The 18155-nt window shown below is 38.6% G+C and overlaps 1 protein-coding gene across 8 annotated transcripts in view; it reads right to left on the minus strand.

The window, feature by feature from the left end:
* Nucleotides 1-376: 376 nt before the first annotated feature.
* EYA4 (EYA transcriptional coactivator and phosphatase 4) overlaps nt 377-18155 on the minus strand; it is a 154610-nt gene continuing 136831 nt past the window's right edge. For 7 of the 8 annotated variants that reach the window (XM_074580679.1, XM_074580681.1, XM_074580685.1 and 4 more), the window contains exons 14-20: nt 15948-16037; nt 9674-9732; nt 9407-9567; nt 6912-7026; nt 5302-5423; nt 2918-3018; nt 377-1313 (exon numbers count right to left, since the gene is read on the minus strand). In XM_074580679.1, the coding sequence (XP_074436780.1) occupies nt 1233-1313; nt 2918-3018; nt 5302-5423; nt 6912-7026; nt 9407-9567; nt 9674-9732; nt 15948-16037 (729 nt within the window). In that variant the 3' untranslated portion in view covers nt 377-1232. Of the gene's footprint in view, nt 1314-2917; nt 3019-3057; nt 3159-5301; nt 5424-6911; nt 7027-9406; nt 9568-9673; nt 9733-15947; nt 16038-18155 lie in introns of all 8 variants that reach the window. The other variant, XM_074580683.1, reaches the window with a different exon arrangement.

The following is an 18155-nucleotide window of genomic DNA, read 5'->3' on the forward strand; positions in this document are numbered from 1 at the left end:
CTAAATGTGGCATCATTTGTGCATCCCACTGGTGAGAGATTCCTTAAGTAATTTTTCATTCCTAATGAACTTGTATTTTATTCCCTGTTTGGGCTTAACTCCACATTTTTACCTTCCAATAATGCCAACTGCACACTTTGTCTGCTGGGTAGGAATTTGTTCTTTTATACACAGCAGATGCACTCACTGTATGGCTTTCGGTGAACTAAATAATTCATGAATATGGCTCTTAGTTCTCTTGTCGGAGAATCAAGAAATGATGATGAGGGTGTTAAACACTTTTTTTTTAGCTTTCAAGATAGCGGTCCCCAGTATCAACCTCCCAACGTACTCTTAACTTTCCTCAAACAATCAGTGGAATTATTCAGAACCCAAATAAAAACACAAACTTTCCTTTATTTTTTTTGCTTACTGCAACAAATACTTAAGTGCTTTGGTGCAGCCTTGCTCTTTGATTTCTTTGAATTTCAAATTTGGTCATGTCAAAAATTATCACAAAGTTTTTTTTTTTTGTTTATCTACATAGTTTTTAACCAAAATTACATTATAACACACGAACACAGTCTTCTCTTTAAGGCACAACACATCATTATGCACATTCTGTTCGCCAAACTTATAAAAGAGACAATATTATATAACCCTCTCCCTCCCCTGCCCCTCCCAAAAGAAAGAAAAATTGCATCCACTTCCAAAATCAGCTGCTAATAAAGTCACAGTAAATTATTTTCATCAATAATTTACACAAATTACAGGTCTAGACAGGATTGTCATTATACAGTCTGAGTGCATTCCAATTCAGATTTTCTGGGTTAGGTAGGCTAAAGTCTGGTTCAAACCTCAGTGCTGAGAATATATCCCATTTTGAGGAATGTTGTTGAACACCACCTTGTCGGCTGGAAAATGCATGTTGGTGCTTTGCCAGTTCGAGTCCTTTGTTCACTCCTGTCAGGGCTCACTTGGTGTGTACCAGCAACCTCCACAGTTCTCATTCGTTTAAAAACGTTGCATATATAAGACCATAGAGCTTCCTTACGTAGCGCTAACTTTTTAACTCCATTCAGCAATCTGAATTCTTCAATTTGGAATTTTTAATTCCACATATTTCTTCCCTTCTTAAGACAATTCATATGTGTAAAGCCAGAGGCATTGAATCACACATAAAAATTCAGTGTAGTTGAAATTTATATATATAAAAAAAAAAAAAAAAAAGGATCGCCAACTTTAGAACACAGTTACAAATACTCTAGTTCCAGTGCTTGATGGAGAGCCAAGAGGTCCGAATGACTGGATATCCTCCAGAAAGGCATGTTGTGCTGTGTTTGTTAGAGGGGGGAAAAGGTCAGGAAAGATGAACACTGTGACACAGGGCGGTATATGACACATGAGGCTAGTCAGGTTATCACCACGTATTTTACACCACCATGGTTCTGGATTGATTTTTGCTAGTAAAGTACTGACAAAAATCAGACCAAAATAGATCTGAGCTTAATAGTACAATGGAAGGTAGAGTACTTTACTTACATAGTCCTTCTTAATACTTTCTTTGTAGAAAGACAGTTATTTACTAAGGGTTACTTGCCTATTGTTAGCATGCAAACCCATACAAAGGAGCATTAATAGCAAATCCATTTCTGCTCCACTTATTACATTTTGCAACAGACCGAATGATCATTTCAAGGGCTGCAAGACTTTCATTAAAAGAGGCTTCACACACAACACTCTGCAACAGAGCTGAACTACATTTTTGTCCATCTAGGGGGAAAAAAACAAATCATGCATTTCTGGTTCCAAAAAGAAAATTTGTGTTGCAGAAAGCATCAGTGTCCTTGAGAGATGCAGATATATGCACTATTCTCCTTTCAGCAATTAATCAGAATAGAAAAAAACCCCAGACTTTCATATTCTGTTCAGATCTATTTGCTGTACTGATCTCTGAATTCTGCATCTATTCATGCAATATAGCCAACGTTAAGAAAAAAGCATGCCAAACTGGAAAGTATACAATCCAACCACCTTTGTTTAGCACAAACTATAAAAGACCCATCACCAGTACTGTACCTATATTAAGGAACCATTTGGAATGAGCATTTTGGTTATTTTCATTTTGTTCCCATTCCAGCTACAACACTAAAAGGACAGTTTATTTTGCGACTCCTAGCACAATGATATTTACATCACTCGTCCTACACAGACATTGTGAGGCAAAATTTTTCAGTTTCTGCACACTTCCAGGGTTATACCGGGAAGTGTGGTGCAAATTACTAATCTGAACTGTTTCTGAACACAGAAAATTTATCTGGTGAAATTCAGACTTGAATTATTATCATGAGTAAATTGAATATTTCTAAACCAACAGTTCTTTTTCAGAGACACAGATTTGGTGCACAATCTCTATGTTGTGTTCTTTTTCCTTTTGCAGGTAGGTCTTTATTGAAGCAAATGATACGTTCATCATATTTGCTCCAGTAAACTACAGATGTTCATCTATGTTAGTGAAAAATTTGCATAGTCCTTTAGATGTTTTTCCACATTCTCTGTAACACTTCTCTTGAAACCTCTCTGATTTCACCATTTAAAGAAAAACACCACCCAACCTTCATGGCATAGCCCTTTCTATCTCTTCTGCTTATCTTTCATTTGCTTGAAGCTAGTCAGACATTTTTATTGCAATCAGTTTTCATGTATTTTTAAAATAATTTTGAATTTTTTTTTTCTTTCCAAACTGAAGTGAATCAAATGCTAGAATCCAAATGGTTCATTTTACTCTAAGTATTGATCTCATCATGCTCTTGTTGCCTTGCATCTATGGACTGAAATTATTTGTCATTCTGCCATTGCGCAACACTGACAGAAATGCAAACAGAAAGGCTTGCATTAGTAGCTATGTATCACACCAACATTTCAGGAGACAGGTTACCTTTTTTGCTGCCTGTTCTTCTTCTACACCATCCCCAATTACAACATATACTACTTTTCTGCCAAACCTTTGCATTATTCGTTCAAAGCAACTTTCTTTTCCTGGAAGATAAATGAGATAAGAGTTCAGAGTGAAGTTACCTGATTAGCTGCATGTTCCTCATCTCGGCCATCTCCAATCACAACATAAGTTATGTTAGTGCCAAATCTGGACACTATACGCTCAAAACAGCTCTCTTTGCCTGAAAAACAATGCACTGTTTATTCAAGCTATCAAATGAGTTATGGTGAAGCCCTACAAAGGATTATTCCAGTGGTAAGACATGGTTACTACTACTTTTTAAAAATTCCCAGCCTTGGGATTTAGAGACAAAACGGGTAAGAAACAATTGATTCCCTTCATGACACTAAGCTGTTGCAGGTAAAACTAAATCCCTTAAGAGTTGCAGGAAAGCCACTAAGATAAAGGAATTAGCAGCACTGCAAAAATGAATAGGTCCTTGAATGAATAATTGAATTAAAATATTTCCCTATTATTGTAGTAATATTTTTTCACGGAAAGCAGAAATATTAATTCTAGAGCATCTGCAACAATGAATGATGTAGCAAGGGAAAAAGTGCTCAAAAAGCAATGGACAAGCAAAATAAAATTCCTTCCTGGGAGGACTTCCACGAATCATTTGGCTTTTTTTGAGAAATGTGGACGCAAGCAGGCTAGGCCAGTAACAACAATAAACAGGATTGAAAGGGACCAAGCAAAAGTCATCTACCGTTCTTCTCATTGTACTGCAGGTTCAGTTTTACCAACAAATGATTGTGCTATCGATCCCAAAACTGTCCGAATATGATGATTTCACTGTTTACACAGGCAATCTCCATATTTAACGAATTCTTTCCGTGTGCCCTATTGCAAAGAATCATCACCTGTTGGGAGGTATCCCATCAATATAAAGATTATTTCTTCCCTCTCTGCAATAGCTTTTTACCTTGTTTGTCGTTAGGTCTATCCCTGCCCCAGGTTTTTCAGTCTCTTCTCACGAGCTCATGATTTCTAGATCTCCGATTCTTATGCCCTTCTTTTGCCTTTTTTCAACTGGCCCACAAAAAAGGGCTTATGATTAGGAAAAGCAGCGTGTGTATTCATTGTTGAGTGAGGACCAGATTTCAGTGTGTGCAAGCAACAGCTGCAGTTACAGTCCTGTGCTCAGAGATCACTGAGATGGAAAATAGAGAGAGATCTTGTACCCCAGAGTTTGCTTCACTCCTGACAGGAGTGTAACAGCGGCCAGGCTGTTCCCAGAAGGAATTCCTGGTGCGGAATTACTTTGACAGAGACTCCGGAGACTGCGCTCCACTTCACCACCCCCTTCTGTGCTGTCGGCTCTATTTCTTAATGCTCCTTCCTTTGGTCCGAGTGCAATTTCAGTGACTGAATCCAACACGTACGGGCTGTACGGCAGATGACGTTCGTTCCAGAGGCTGCTCAATACCATGTGGCATTTGGGATACTTCGTTCCTTGACTTAAGTTTTTAAAGTATTTGAGGCATTCTCTCTAGAGGACAGCGACAGCTAATTTAAGGGTGATTGAGATAATAGTTTTTCCTGACATTGTTAGAATATGCCCTGTATTTTCACTTGTGAAAATAATATAGGAAACATATTGTAATGCTTCTGTCACTTAAGTGTCACACTCCATGTTATATAAGGTGTCATAGGTATAGAAATTAAGCATTCCTGAATTAATAAATGGTAAATCATGAAATCTGCCAAAATTATCAGTCATTGTAGGCTGCGTCCCATTTCACATGAATGATAACTTTTCTTGGCTTACAAGAAAATTTTGGATGCAATTTCCCAAAACCATGAATTTCCAAACTGTAATACACAAGAGGTACAGAGTTATCAACAGAATAGGGAAGTGCCCTTGTGGCATCCATCAACACAGCTTCTGTTGGTAACAGTTGTCATTACCATCACTGAGCTACTATGCTTCCAGAAAAAGCTTGTGAAGCGGTGGCCTGGCTTACATAGAGCCGAAGGTCAGAACACACACTATTTTAACAGAAGCTCTGCTTAGATTTGAATTCACAAAGCACTTTTCTTCATTCTTTTCCACACATTTTTTGTTTTTCTGCACCATACTTAGGAGTTTCTGAGGCTTTTAATCAGTATGATCAGTATGGGGACCTTTATTCCTTCAGGCATCATTGAAAATAACGGGAACTTGGAATTTATTGACATAAACACATCTGAACATATGCAATGCCTAAGTCTTATAACTAACACTGTAAGTATCAGGGAAGTGGCTTGGAATCCATCCATTACTGGGAAAAAAAACTGGTAATGCAGTGTAGTCAGAATGGACAAAAGAATAATTTTCTTACCTATTTTGGTTGCACTGTAAATATTTTCAATAGGAAAAGCTCCTCCTAAGCTGTATAGTAGAACTTTTGCAAGTGCTGGGATAAGCTGGGTTGTTGTTACCAACACGTTTACACAGTTACTCCTAAAAGGAGAGAAAGAGTTTAAGTTTAAATAGCTTAAAACCATTACCCAAATGCTGATGAAGTGAACCAGCTGTGGAGAGCATATTCAGGATTCCTCAACATTTACTTTCACTCACGCAGCAGCGCTGCTCAGCACCATCACTTCCAGAAAAAGGCACATAAAACTTTTGGCAAAAGCCTTTAAAAAAATATGCAGGCCTGATTTGTAGGAAATGTTCCGCGCTGGTTTATAAAAAACAGGTCCTTGAAGATTGGCCCGCTAAAATGCAGACATTTAAGATCACCAACTACGTCTGAAAATAGGCATTTGAATGCTTTGAAAGCATCATTTCATGTTGGCATTAATTGGCAGTAGCTACCAGCCAAATAAAAGAGTTAGAAGAACGCAAAACCATCATTTTTTACTCCTTTCTTGAGAGGAACTAAACAGCCAATACACATTTCTGCCCAATGACATCACTTTCTTCATGTTTCAAGAGTAAGAATATTTCTGAGAAGACGGGGAGATAAGAATAATCGTGTTAATAAGCTGGCATCGAATGGTGAGGAGGAAAACTCGACTGGAGAAGTTGTGCGAGCAGTTACACAACAGAAAAATCAGAGCCAGGCTACTTTAGGCACCGACAGGCTGGAACATGAGCGTGACCATGGTGTGAACACGGAGCTGACAGCAAACAGTTGTGAGTTTTTCCTCCTGGTTCTTCAACAAATTCCAAGCAAGATCTTAGGCTACTATTTCTGCCTTAGTGTATCTCAATTTCCTGTCAGTATGGTACAGGTAATGTTCTGAAGATTTATAGCTGTACAGTTCTTTGAAGACAAGACTATAGACTATTATTTAACAGTCCTGAGTAACTGATAACAGTTTTCCAGGCTCATACACCAATGCTCAACTGGCCTTCATTTCCAAGTATCTTTTTGAAGAGTATCAATTTGGAAAGAAACGCAGGGATAAACACAATGGCTTACACACATTTTTTACTTTTTTTCTCTTGAGATGCTTCAGACACTGTCAAATAAACAACAGTTAAGAGAGAAACACATTGCAGAAGTTGTTGCATTTGAAATAAGCTTTTCACATCTTTCCAAGTTTGTTCTTTCTGCCTGATGCTGTCTTTTCCCAGACATGTTCAGAAGGCAAGATGGCTTAACATTGTTCTTTTTTATGATTTAAAACCAGAATTTTTGAGGATTTCTGATGAAATTTTAATAACAAATTTAATAATCAGAATTCTACAATGCCCTTTCAACGTACACAAGGAAATTAATCACATTTTAGAAGTCATTCCATACTATCTTTAGTAAATGCTGGAATTTCTGAAAATGAAATCACTTTCCATGGAATTTTTCCTATGTCCTATTCAAGTTTCGTATTAGACCTGTTCTGTTCTTTAAAGGCACTAATTTATTGTAACCTGAAATGTAAAAAAAATAGCCCTTACAGGTCCAAAACAATAAACTTTTTTACAGTAGACTCAAATACATACCTTGTGCTGATAATTGATAATGATTTAAGTGCGTTTGTTAGCCAGGAGTCTGTCAGAGCTTCAATCTCTGCTCTTAATTGCAACCATGCATCTCTTTTAGCCGGACCCAGGAGTCCTTCGATGTAAAAAAGTAAAAAAATAACAAATTAAATGCTGTATTAGCTTGAATGTATAGATTTTATAGTCATTGTTTCTTTTTTAAATGCCACTAGAACTTGAAAAAGCATCAAAGAGAAAATCCATTGTCTTCAAGGCTCAGCAAATTGCTCTCTGTTTTTATTTGCACTCCACTATATCAAGAAATGTCAGAGAGTATCGCAGATATTAATCATTAGTTGTCTGTGTTTTTTTCATCTATTCAGGCTACTTTACTACGTTTCAAAGCATACCTCTCAGAAATACATATTTTTAAAAACAGCTCCTCACATATATCTCACACTCTCATTATCAGAGGCAGTGACAAGGAGATCCATGCCATCGGGATCATAGGCAGAGTCACTCACACAAGAAGAGGCCTTAGAACAAACTTGCCCTGCAGTATCTGCAGATGTTTAAAACTGCCCTGCTTATGATTCTGTATATAGGTGAACCTCAGGTTACACATATGGAAATACATTTGTTTGGCAATGGCTTGCTCTTCATGTCCTGATGTAGTTAGCAATGATAGCTCCTTTTATAGCATCTACAGCCCCTGAACGGCTGCACATCTTATGTTCTCATATCTAAATTATTCCTTAAAAGCACCTTAGAATCCCCTTTTGGTTGTGAATGATCAGATTTTAAAAAATACGCAGCCTATTGGATGTTGAGACAGGAGTTCTTTGGAACCAAGGTATTTTAAATTTAGATTTCGTCCTGGAAGAGCAGGGAAGCAGGCTTCATGACCTTTAGTATCCCTCTTCTCTTTCACACCCCACGTTCCCAAGAAGTGGTGATGCCTGCCTTCAAAAATCTGAAATGAAGCAATCTAAAAATTCCTACTTTGATCTAGCCTTCTGTTGCCTTTTAACAGCTGTTTTGAAATAAATAGATACACATGTGATAAAAAGATTATTTAAAAAGCTAAGAAGAGGATGGACGCCCACTAAGGATGCAACATATTTCAGAAGCAGGATTGGTGGGAAAGAATAAAAACGTTAATACAACGCACCACATATCTGCACTCTGCCTTTGCAACGATTGTTCCTCTTAGTGTCTTTCCCTGTGCTGTGCTCTTGGACTTAACCTCTTCCTAATGTTAAAAGTTTTATGAAATGCAACACCTTTAGAACCTTAGATGCATTCGGAGATATAAGAAAACCCAGTAAACTTTTGGATAATAGTGTTTCGTGTATTTTTAATACATAAAAACTCCATTCATGACACCAATGAAGGGCAAGGTAGGGCAAGTGAAAGCCCATCATTTACTACTACCCTTTACTCCTACTGCTTCATCCTGCAGCAAGTAAAGACTCCGAACTTCTAAGAGAAAATACATATTTCAAGTTTACATAGTTTAGAAAATTATTAAGGTAATGACTAATTCACTATCCATCTTAGTAGTACTGTTACTCATTTTTGAGAGACTGCAGGAAGTGAACTGTCTGGCTTTGCCACAGGTGAGCTTTACTTTAAGTTTCGTGTTCCTCTGAAACAAATTTCAGATGAATTGAAAAAGCTCATGCTATAGAATGGCAGAGTGTTCACTTGGCCTCCTTCCTGGTTGGGTTGGCCTCATCTCATCCTCAACTGTGGCTGTAGCAATGCTTGAAGACTTGGAAGTACTCCCTGTTCTCGCAGGCTCTTCTTGAGGGATTCAGCTGACATACTCCCCTCCTCAGAAGAGGGCTGTCTGCGTCTGCAAGTCACGCAGGGCTCTCCAGAACAGATTCTTTCAGTTCTGCTGCTTGATTTCCTACAAGCCTGATGGCATGGACATGAGTGAGTCCATGAATGAAAACAGCAATAAGAAAGCCCAAATGAGACTTGGATTTCTAGCTGACACAATTAACTGTGTAGGCTGCAGAGCCCACAGAAGGGGCTAGTGGTATGGCAGTGCTAGGTTTTCTTGCACCCACTGGTGAAAACAGACTAGCTGGTACCCAGCAGAGATTTTAGCAAACATTGCGTTGTTACCAACTACGTCATGAAAACGTAGGATGGAATAGGCCAGCCACAACCAATTTATGCTGTGGAAACTATACGACCTCTTTCCTAGAATAAAAGCATATTTGAGGCAGAGTAAGTGGCTCAGTAAGGTAGGTATAACTCAGCTGGGTCTGAAGGAGAAAAAGGGGCTCTGTGGAAGCTAAATGGGAACCTCATCTGCTTCCACACCTCTGGTTCTCCTGCACAACAGCACAACGTTGGCTCTGCCAATGCACGCCGTAGCTTTCAATAGCCCAAGGCCCAGTCACATCACTTTCCATTCAGTCTGCAGCTTCCAAGGTGGGAGTTCATCGCCATGTATTTTAACCTGATCAGCATTCTAAATTGGTTTTGACAATTAAACTCACCTCCTATGTTGTTCTTGTAAGTATTATACAACTCTTTTACTCTTCTATAACGGAAAGCCAGCTTCCTCATCCAGTCAACCCCTCCTCTTACACCTGTTGGCAGACAAAGGTTTGCACTACTTGCAGCTGCATGGAAGCCATCAGTTGCAAAACTGTAGGTACTGCAAACACCCAAAATACAGTAAAAATAAATACAATGTATTCCTGTAAATGCTCAATTTATTTAATCTTTGAAGAAAAAAAAAAGAAACAAATGCTCTATCTTACCTTAGGTCTTGTCCATTATCATCAGAAGAAACATCATCTATGTGAACTTGATCACACTCCTGTTGAAAAAAAAATAAATCAAGTGATAAATTATCTTATAAAAGAGTACGCTGTCCATATGCTTAGTACAGATGTTGGAGAAATGATTGGTGCAGGCCACTAAGTGCACCAGAAGATGGCAGCGTACGTACACCTACAGCTTCCTATTACCACCAATGTCTTTAAAATAATACAACCTTCAACTCCTTCTACACTGTATAAATTATTAGTTAAAATAGGCCTTTAGAAAAGCACATGTAATTTTAGTGTGATTTTAGATTAAAATTATTTTAATTGAAAACCCCCAACAATTTCTAGTCTCTCTAGCACACCAGTATTCCAAAATCACCTAAACCTTATTTCCCCACTTCCTAAAAGCTATAGACAAGGAACATCCAGAGGCACGTAATTTCTGTTAAGTCTCTAGGAGTTTGGATGCTTATCAGATTCTTTGCTTGATTTATCCAAATGACTTTGGCTGGAAAATCACTGGCTGGATAATCAAGCAATCCTGGAGAATTTCATTGTTTCCTGGTTTCAGAAGGGATGGAAGTAACTCCAGGGAACTGAGGTACACTGGAAAACTGAACTCCTCTCCAAGCTGGTTTTATAATTGGATAGCTATCAAATATCCTCTTCTGCACAGTGGTTACAGCAGAAAGATAGGAAAATGTGGGGGAAGCTCAAATAAATAACTCATGCCACCAAGCAACAGTAAATATGAACAGGCATCATATTACTGTTTTCTGCAGTTGCTAGAATTAACTTCTTAACCCAAAAATACATCTGAAATTCAGTATCCAGAGATTTTACTTTCCTGTATGTATTTTTTTTAATATTTAAAATAGCTGTTGTTAATATAATCCTGATACAATTCATGACAAAGTTCAAGGACTACTTAAAAATTACTCCCCAGCTAATGTTTTCAGATACTTTAATCTCAACACCAAGATAATATGAGGCTGAACTTTCAAAATGCACAGTTCTGTGCCTCAAATAAGGAGCTGGCTGAGTCACCCACTTCAAATAAAGTTGCTGACAAGCAGCACTTAATTCTGACTCTCCGTGACATGCAGGAGTACACAGTTCTCACTTTCCAATCTCAGTCTTGCACCAGTGCTAAGGTGCCCAGATAAAGAATAAATCTGAACAGGGGGGTGATTTCCAAATGTGTATGCCTCAAGTTCCTAGAGTGGGAATTTGGGGAATTACCATGTCTTCTTTCTGTTTTGTTTGCTTTGCACTGAATGAAAACTTAACAGACTTTTACCCACATGAAGTAAATGGTTAAAAAAAAAAAAGAAGCAATTTTTGTATAAAATAAATACGTATGATTTCATTTTCAAATACATAATTTCATTGCATCACACAAGCAATCATAATTTTAAATTCTGTGTCAAGACTAAAAGAATAAGTTGCCAAACTCCGCTTATCTGGCTTAATCCATTAAGACAGGCATGAAAGAACTTCATGCAAGGAACAGAAATGAAGCATTCTTCTTCCCAGTGGAGAAACAAAATTTTTTGGTTCTGTCTGAGGAGATTATCTTGAGCTGTAGAATATTTTAAAGAAGCTGCTTTTGGCTGCAAATATCAGATGAAAAGAGAAAGAAAAGGGGAAGTGGCAGCTGAAATAAAAGATTCATTTCTTTATCCTTATTTATTATTTACACTCCAGAAAAAAAATGCAACTATACTCCACCCAGTGTAGGACAGGAACTCAAAAATAAGACAAAAAAGCCCCACTGGGACAAATTCTAACTCTGTATTTTGCATTATCTGGCTTCATAATCACCTTTATAGATTTCCCTGGAACTGGTCCAAGCGTAAGATAATTTAAAAATTTTAAAAATCAGTCCTGTGGATTTGAAGGTGTACTAATTAAATGGAGGGCACACAGAAGCCCGGATGGATAAGGAGGAGTGTCTGCTGCTGTTTGGGTTTTGTTAAGCCTTTCAGCTGCAGCCTTGAAAATTCCAGATAACTGTTATGCTGATAATTTCATTATTAAGTTAAATGTAAGTGGATGGCAAAGCCTCGGCTGTTTATTTTTATGCTTTTATCTCACAGTTTGTTCATTGACTTCAGGGACAGGAGATGAGGGGAACATGCCATTTTCTGATTACTTGCTCCTTGTGCCTGCAAGAAGGTTGTTAAGTTTCCAGCCACATAAGAGGATCAAACCCAACAGCATTTTCCAGCCTCCTCCTTTTCCTTCTTCCTCTTCCCCTCTCAGATCTGCAGCTCATCTGACACGGGCAACACACATTTGCTGACCAACAACCAACTCACGTGCCCACCACTCCTTGCTTTGTTTTATTCTGCTTTCTCGTTTATTTGTCTAATTCAACTAAAATTTTACATTTTACAAATTCACTTATACGGTGTGGAAAAAATGTCCGGAAAAAAAGAAAAAGCAGGCGGGTTGAGCAGGTTTGAGATAGTTCTCTACTTTTTCCCAAAAGAAACAAGAAAGCGGTGGCACAACACCAGATCTGAGTTTGCTTGTAAAAGAGACCGAACAGTTGCAGGGAGGAAGGAAAGAACGCAAGCTCTCTGTCACTTTAAATGTTAAGGTAAAATACTTTTCCCATCAGCTACAGTACTCGCTACACTCAAGTCATAGTGGCTCACTGTCAGTGCAAGGTCAAAACTAAGAAAGAAAAAAATGTATTTCCTATTACTGAGAGTACAGGAAAAGGAATCTAGGTACCATAACTGGCTTTTGCTTGAAGCAATGCTAATTTAAATTATATCTGAGTACAGTCAATTCTCTGCAGCAATTTTTAGAGCCTGAAAATTTGAGAGTACAGAATCAACAAATCATCCATAAAAATTATCCTCCTGGAATGGACAGTAATTTCATTATCCAGTAAAAACACTGACTCACCACACTGAACACAGAAATGTTATTACTGAGGGGATATTCAGCGCTATGCTTTCTCAGGCTACACAGAACACAGCTTTTCATGCATATGTTTCAGTCTCTGTTAAAAATAGTTTGACCTGACTCCCAAGTTCTAAGAATTATCTAAATCCTATTTTTTATTTCGCATTTCCATTTCTAATGAGAAAAAAATGCTGACAAAATCTTATTTAAAATATGGTAGGAGTACCATAAAAATGGAAATGTAATTCAGTTTGTTTGAAATAAATACTCTTTTTTCTTCATTGTCCTGGGAATGGAGGGGGATAACGGAGTTGGATGGTTCATGTTCAAATTCTTCCTTGCAATTTGTGGAAATTGGGTTTTTTGTCTGCATAGTATGCCCTACCAATATTTCTAAAGCTGTCTTAAAATTAATACTGAGATAGGGAGAAAAACTTCAATTTATTCCTTACCTGGTTGAGATCAGAATGCATTAGTCTGGATATTATTACAGCACTGAGACCCATCTCTAAGCACTGTTTAGGCATATGAACTTTCTAGAGCACCAGACTCCTATTTTCATGGCAAAACACCAACTGCCCTCCCAAGTGATACTTCTCAAGCTAACTAAAATTTATACAGTGAGAATGAAATAGCTGGAGAACAGCCTAGCCTGAAATAAAAGTGTAGCTTGGCTGATTAGAACATGGGTTACTGGGTCAGCGGGGAATGTCTCAGCAGATCGGAATTTCTGCATCAGCAGTCATTGTAGTGAGACAGATTTGCATAGAGGAAGGAAAACTTTATTTTTGTATATGATAGCTTTCAATAACTTGGTTATTATTACTGGACTCTGGTATGTGGTGTTTGCAACCAAGAAAGACATGGAAAAAAGAGAGTTTAGAGGATGTAATGACTGGAGTCAGTATTACAGGAATACAGGTTCATTAGTACATTACAGTTGTCATGTTTGGAGCCACGAGGTTTATTGTGGGACGAAGATGAAAGCAAGACAGAAGGTATGGGATCTGACGGCTCAGCATTAATAAAGTGAGAAGATGAAAGGATAAGTTACCTGTCTAGTGAACAAAGGCCTATCTCACTTCCTTCCGTAAGAACTGAAGGTCCTGTGTCTTGATGGCCATGACCATCAGCAGCTCAGCACTCACCTCCCCTCTCCTGGGGGAGGATGGAGAGAGGAAGACAGAGAAAGAGAGATGGAGAGAGGGGGAGATGAGGAGAGACCTCAGGTCAGAATTCATTACACTGTCATCATGCAGATGCACTGTAACATTCAGTAATGGCCATATGCTCTGGAAACATATTTAAACAGACAGATTTATTCATCTGCATATTAAAGGATGCCTCTAGGTACTTTGATGCAGGATGCCATCTAATTATATCTTATTTGCTAAGACAACAGAAAATTATTGGTCTTCTTGCATATTCTAGAATGTGTGCATACAGCTTATTTCAGAATAAGAAGTTTGGAATTTTGGTAGTCTTATAAGAGAGTTGGTTTTGAAACAAAGGTACATTCTGGGCTAGAAAATACTTAATTGCATATAGAAATTGGTTTAATCAAATCAAATGGATTGAGTTATGAGATTCTCCAAGGCAGGCCCCAGGTAGTATATTTTGATTTATCTAAAACTAAACACTGAATACTGTTGAAGCTCTGGAATGAGATGGAGTACAGGATATTAAAACCACCCTATGGAGAATATACAAAATGTGATGATACACCTATGACAGCTGAACCTGAGACTACAAAGAAAGTAAACAATAAGAGAAAGGAATGAAGATTCCATGGCTATAAATAAGAATAAAGAGGTATGGAAAGAGGACAAAGCTCCATTTTTCTGAACTCTTCCACTTGAATTCAGCACAAGACTGAAGAACTCTGGGCATATGCTACCAAACATCTTAAAGTTCATTGGGTGCCACGTGCAATCTGAACACACAGGGGCAAAGGTTTGCTAATAAGAAATTTAAGCAATGCTTTGAAAAATTGATTTGGAAACTATCCCCAGAGCAGGGCACCAGAAGGAGAACGTTCACTGAATGCATTTGCATTGTCGAGTGCTGACTCACTAGGACTGCAGTGAAACACCGACTGGTGAAGGCATGGCCAGGGCTTTCTTACATTTCTGCTGCTGGAAGAAGTAAGTGCAGCTCAGGGATAGGGTGAAGTAGATTCCAATTTCTTGACTTGAAAAGAGCTAACAATAAATGAGGTCTGCAAGGGACAACAAAGACAACCGCAGCCTGCTACTTTCTGCTTTTCTTACAGCCTACAGTCAACAAAGGAACAAAAGAAGAGCACACACTAGAAAAATCAACGTCCCAGTGACTGAAAAGATCTCACTTATCCTAATTTTTTTCTACTCACTCACCAGAGACCTTTCTCTGGCATTTTAAACAAAACCTCAAAGTCTTCCAACTGCCATTAGTGGCAAAATATCTGTCCATGGAGGGAACTCTGGAATCAACTCCGAGTGAGAAAATAACTGATTTAGACCAGGTGAAGGTCTGAAAAGACCATAGTTTAATTCGAGAACTGTTCTTCATGCCCTGTCTCCTGACACACATGGTTGTAAGACTGTCACTTTCCACGTTAACAGATCTAGACTCCTGGAATGAAATGAAAAGTGTGTGAAGCCCAGTTGACGAGCCTGCTTCCCAGACTGCTGTCCCTGTGGCAGTCCATCTGTGTGCTTCCGACAGGTGAGTGGTCCACAGTCCACTCCTTAGGAAGAGGTCTCTCCTTTTTCTGACCGAATGCCAAATTGCACGCCCCTGGGCACACCGTGATAAAACATGCAGTCTCCTGGTTACCTCGGAAAGAGACATCCCTGACACGTATATCTGCCATAGACACAGCCCTCTGATGCTGCAGCCTTTGAGGCACATGAAGAATATTCTACCTTTGAGCAAGAAAGGAGGGGACTGTGGCCAAAAGTATACTCAGGTATGTGAAGAGAAGAACACAGTCTTTTGTGGTCAAATGATAGCACCCACTGAAAGCGAATGTAGAGAACTTCAAGAGAAAGAATGGGAGGCACGTATGTCCCCCTTCTGGAAATGACTGCAGACAGCTCTAAGTTAATGGAACCTGAAAAGATGGCCATAGCACAAAGAGAGGAAAGGGTAGTTTGCAGCAGATTCCCTTTCTCATCCAGTTTCATGGAAGGACGCTGGTGCCGCAGGAAGTCAGTGCCACCTGGCTAACCTCTCTCTGATTAGAGTATGACAAACCTAAAGTCTAATAGGCAGAATATGTCACACACAACAGACACTACTGCACAGTAAAACCACTATGTTAAAACCCCAGGCGTAATGGTGTTTATGTTCCTTTGATTCTTACCTCTAAATCGTTAAAAAATAAATGTGTGTCAGCAAGATTAAAGATCATTTCTTCCATTCGCAGTCCAAGGGTCACTGCCATTGGTGGATCCTTAAAAAACAGAAAGCAAGGTTAACTACTTAAATGCCTTCAAGTTATATCAGAATTACTCTAAAAACTGCTGTATACAAAGTGTTTTGAAAAATTAACGCTGCAAGAAATGTCTCTAAAACCCTTTCAAGGATTTTAAGCTATTTTAACACAACACTACAAGAAGAGACTGCTGAACCTGTGTGAGAACATTTGGGGAGCTGGGGATGTTAAAACATCAAGGTTTTTTAAAGTCAAGGCATTTTTAACCTGGCTAAACTGACAGGGGAAAACTTGTTGGCCATATGTAAACCTGCATAAAGAAGGTGGTAAACAGGGAAGCAACTTCTCACAAAAGATATATGTAAAAAACCCAATATTTATTATATTAAGAATACACAATATTTTTCATCCCTAAGCCTTTAATAATTTTATAAATACATAAGCCTGTCAATTTTGGGGCAGGAAAAAGCTGAGTCGTGGAGCAGTAATTAATTTTTCTGATCCAACGCACCGAGTCAGCAGCAGAGTTAGGAATGAAGTTACTCCACATGACGCCCACTCCACTGCACAATTCCTCTGATTTGTTGGCTTTTCTTCCCAACTTTTGGGCATACAGAAGTCCTCATCAAGGTCATGCTAAACTGGACTAGGAAAGGTAGTCATCTCTACCAAGTGATTACTTTGTAAGCAATTATCCTACACGGTGATAAGAAAGTGTGATTTAAGAGGCCTTTTCAATTTCTGATGTCTCTGCTTTATAAAAATACAAAAAGTAGTCAGAACCTATGGCCGCTTTCCCAAACTGAGTTTCACTTGGGATAAAACATCACTGCCTTTCCTATGCTTAGGAATCTCACTTATTTCCCACACTTCTGCTGCTCCAGTATGTATCCTCAAACCCTGCGCTTAGTCCTTCTCCATCTCAGTCTTTACCATTCTTCCATGCAGGCACTCACTAATGAACTTCCAGGCTCTCCTTTACGATTTTATTGCAGGTATTCAATCAACAAAGTGCCTGTAAGTGTTCTTGTAAGTGTGCTGCAGCGTGCCTAAAATCTATGGCATGATTCTTTAGGTGGTCGACACGAATGGAAAAACATATGTAAGTTTGTTTGTTTGCTAGAGCTCATCATTTCTGATGAAACACAGGAGTCCTGTCCCTGGATGAGATTCATTCAAAATGTTGCCTCTGTTCATAGGGCAGCTTCCACACTATCAAATCACCACACCTCAGCAAGATACCACAAATCTACCGATCTGCAGTAACAGTTTGTCTGAGAGCAACTAGTGTACGGTAAAGGTGAGATGATGAATTTAACTTTGCTAGGCTTGGTAGGAAATAGATTAAGCCAATTTGCATTACCTTATGTTTGCTTTGGAATAAGAATGCACATGGACAGTTCCTGATGCTCAGCTGACACCTTGTAACTAGTTTTATTGTTTAATCATCTGCCTGAGCTTGTGGGGTTAATTTTTTTATGCTTAATGTACTGCAATGGACTTTTAAAATAGATGGGATCCTCCTCTCATTAAAATAAGAAAAAAAAAATCTATATATCATCATTTAAACTCTCATTGACACTAGCAAGTTTTCAGAAATCCTTTCTTAAATACCCTGAGATTAAAAGTCTAGAAGTTTACCAGCATCTGGCAACAAAATCACACAAAACCTCAAATGATCATTTGTTAGTACGAGGATCAAAGGCTTCCCAATCAGGATCAGACGTCCGCTACTCCAGGGCTTCGCAACGACAGAATAAAAGATGGCTTCTGCCCTCAAGCACTTAAAAACTAATGGTAAAATCTGAAACATAGACATATTTTGACCCTTGCTCATACGAAAGTCAGACTTGAAGGGGAGAATGGTGTACCAGAAATTGTAATGATCCAAAGTTAGACCCAATTATCTGGCAGCGAGAGGAAATATTTTTATGTTGACCCTTGAACTGGTCTAGACTACCTTTCAGAAGTCAAAATCAAATGCAGTGCTTAGTAACATAACTTCATCCCCTACGCCTTCTGCAATCATGTTCACTGGATCTGAAAGTCACGTGGCTGAAGGCAGCAGCAAGTGCAAAAGGTCAGTTTTCCAAGGGGATGATTAAGGAACACACGTTAACAGATTTGCAAAAACTC

The sequence above is a fragment of the Larus michahellis genome, chromosome 3, assembly GCF_964199755.1.
Source record: "Larus michahellis chromosome 3, bLarMic1.1, whole genome shotgun sequence".
Lineage (NCBI taxonomy): Eukaryota > Metazoa > Chordata > Aves > Charadriiformes > Laridae > Larus > Larus michahellis.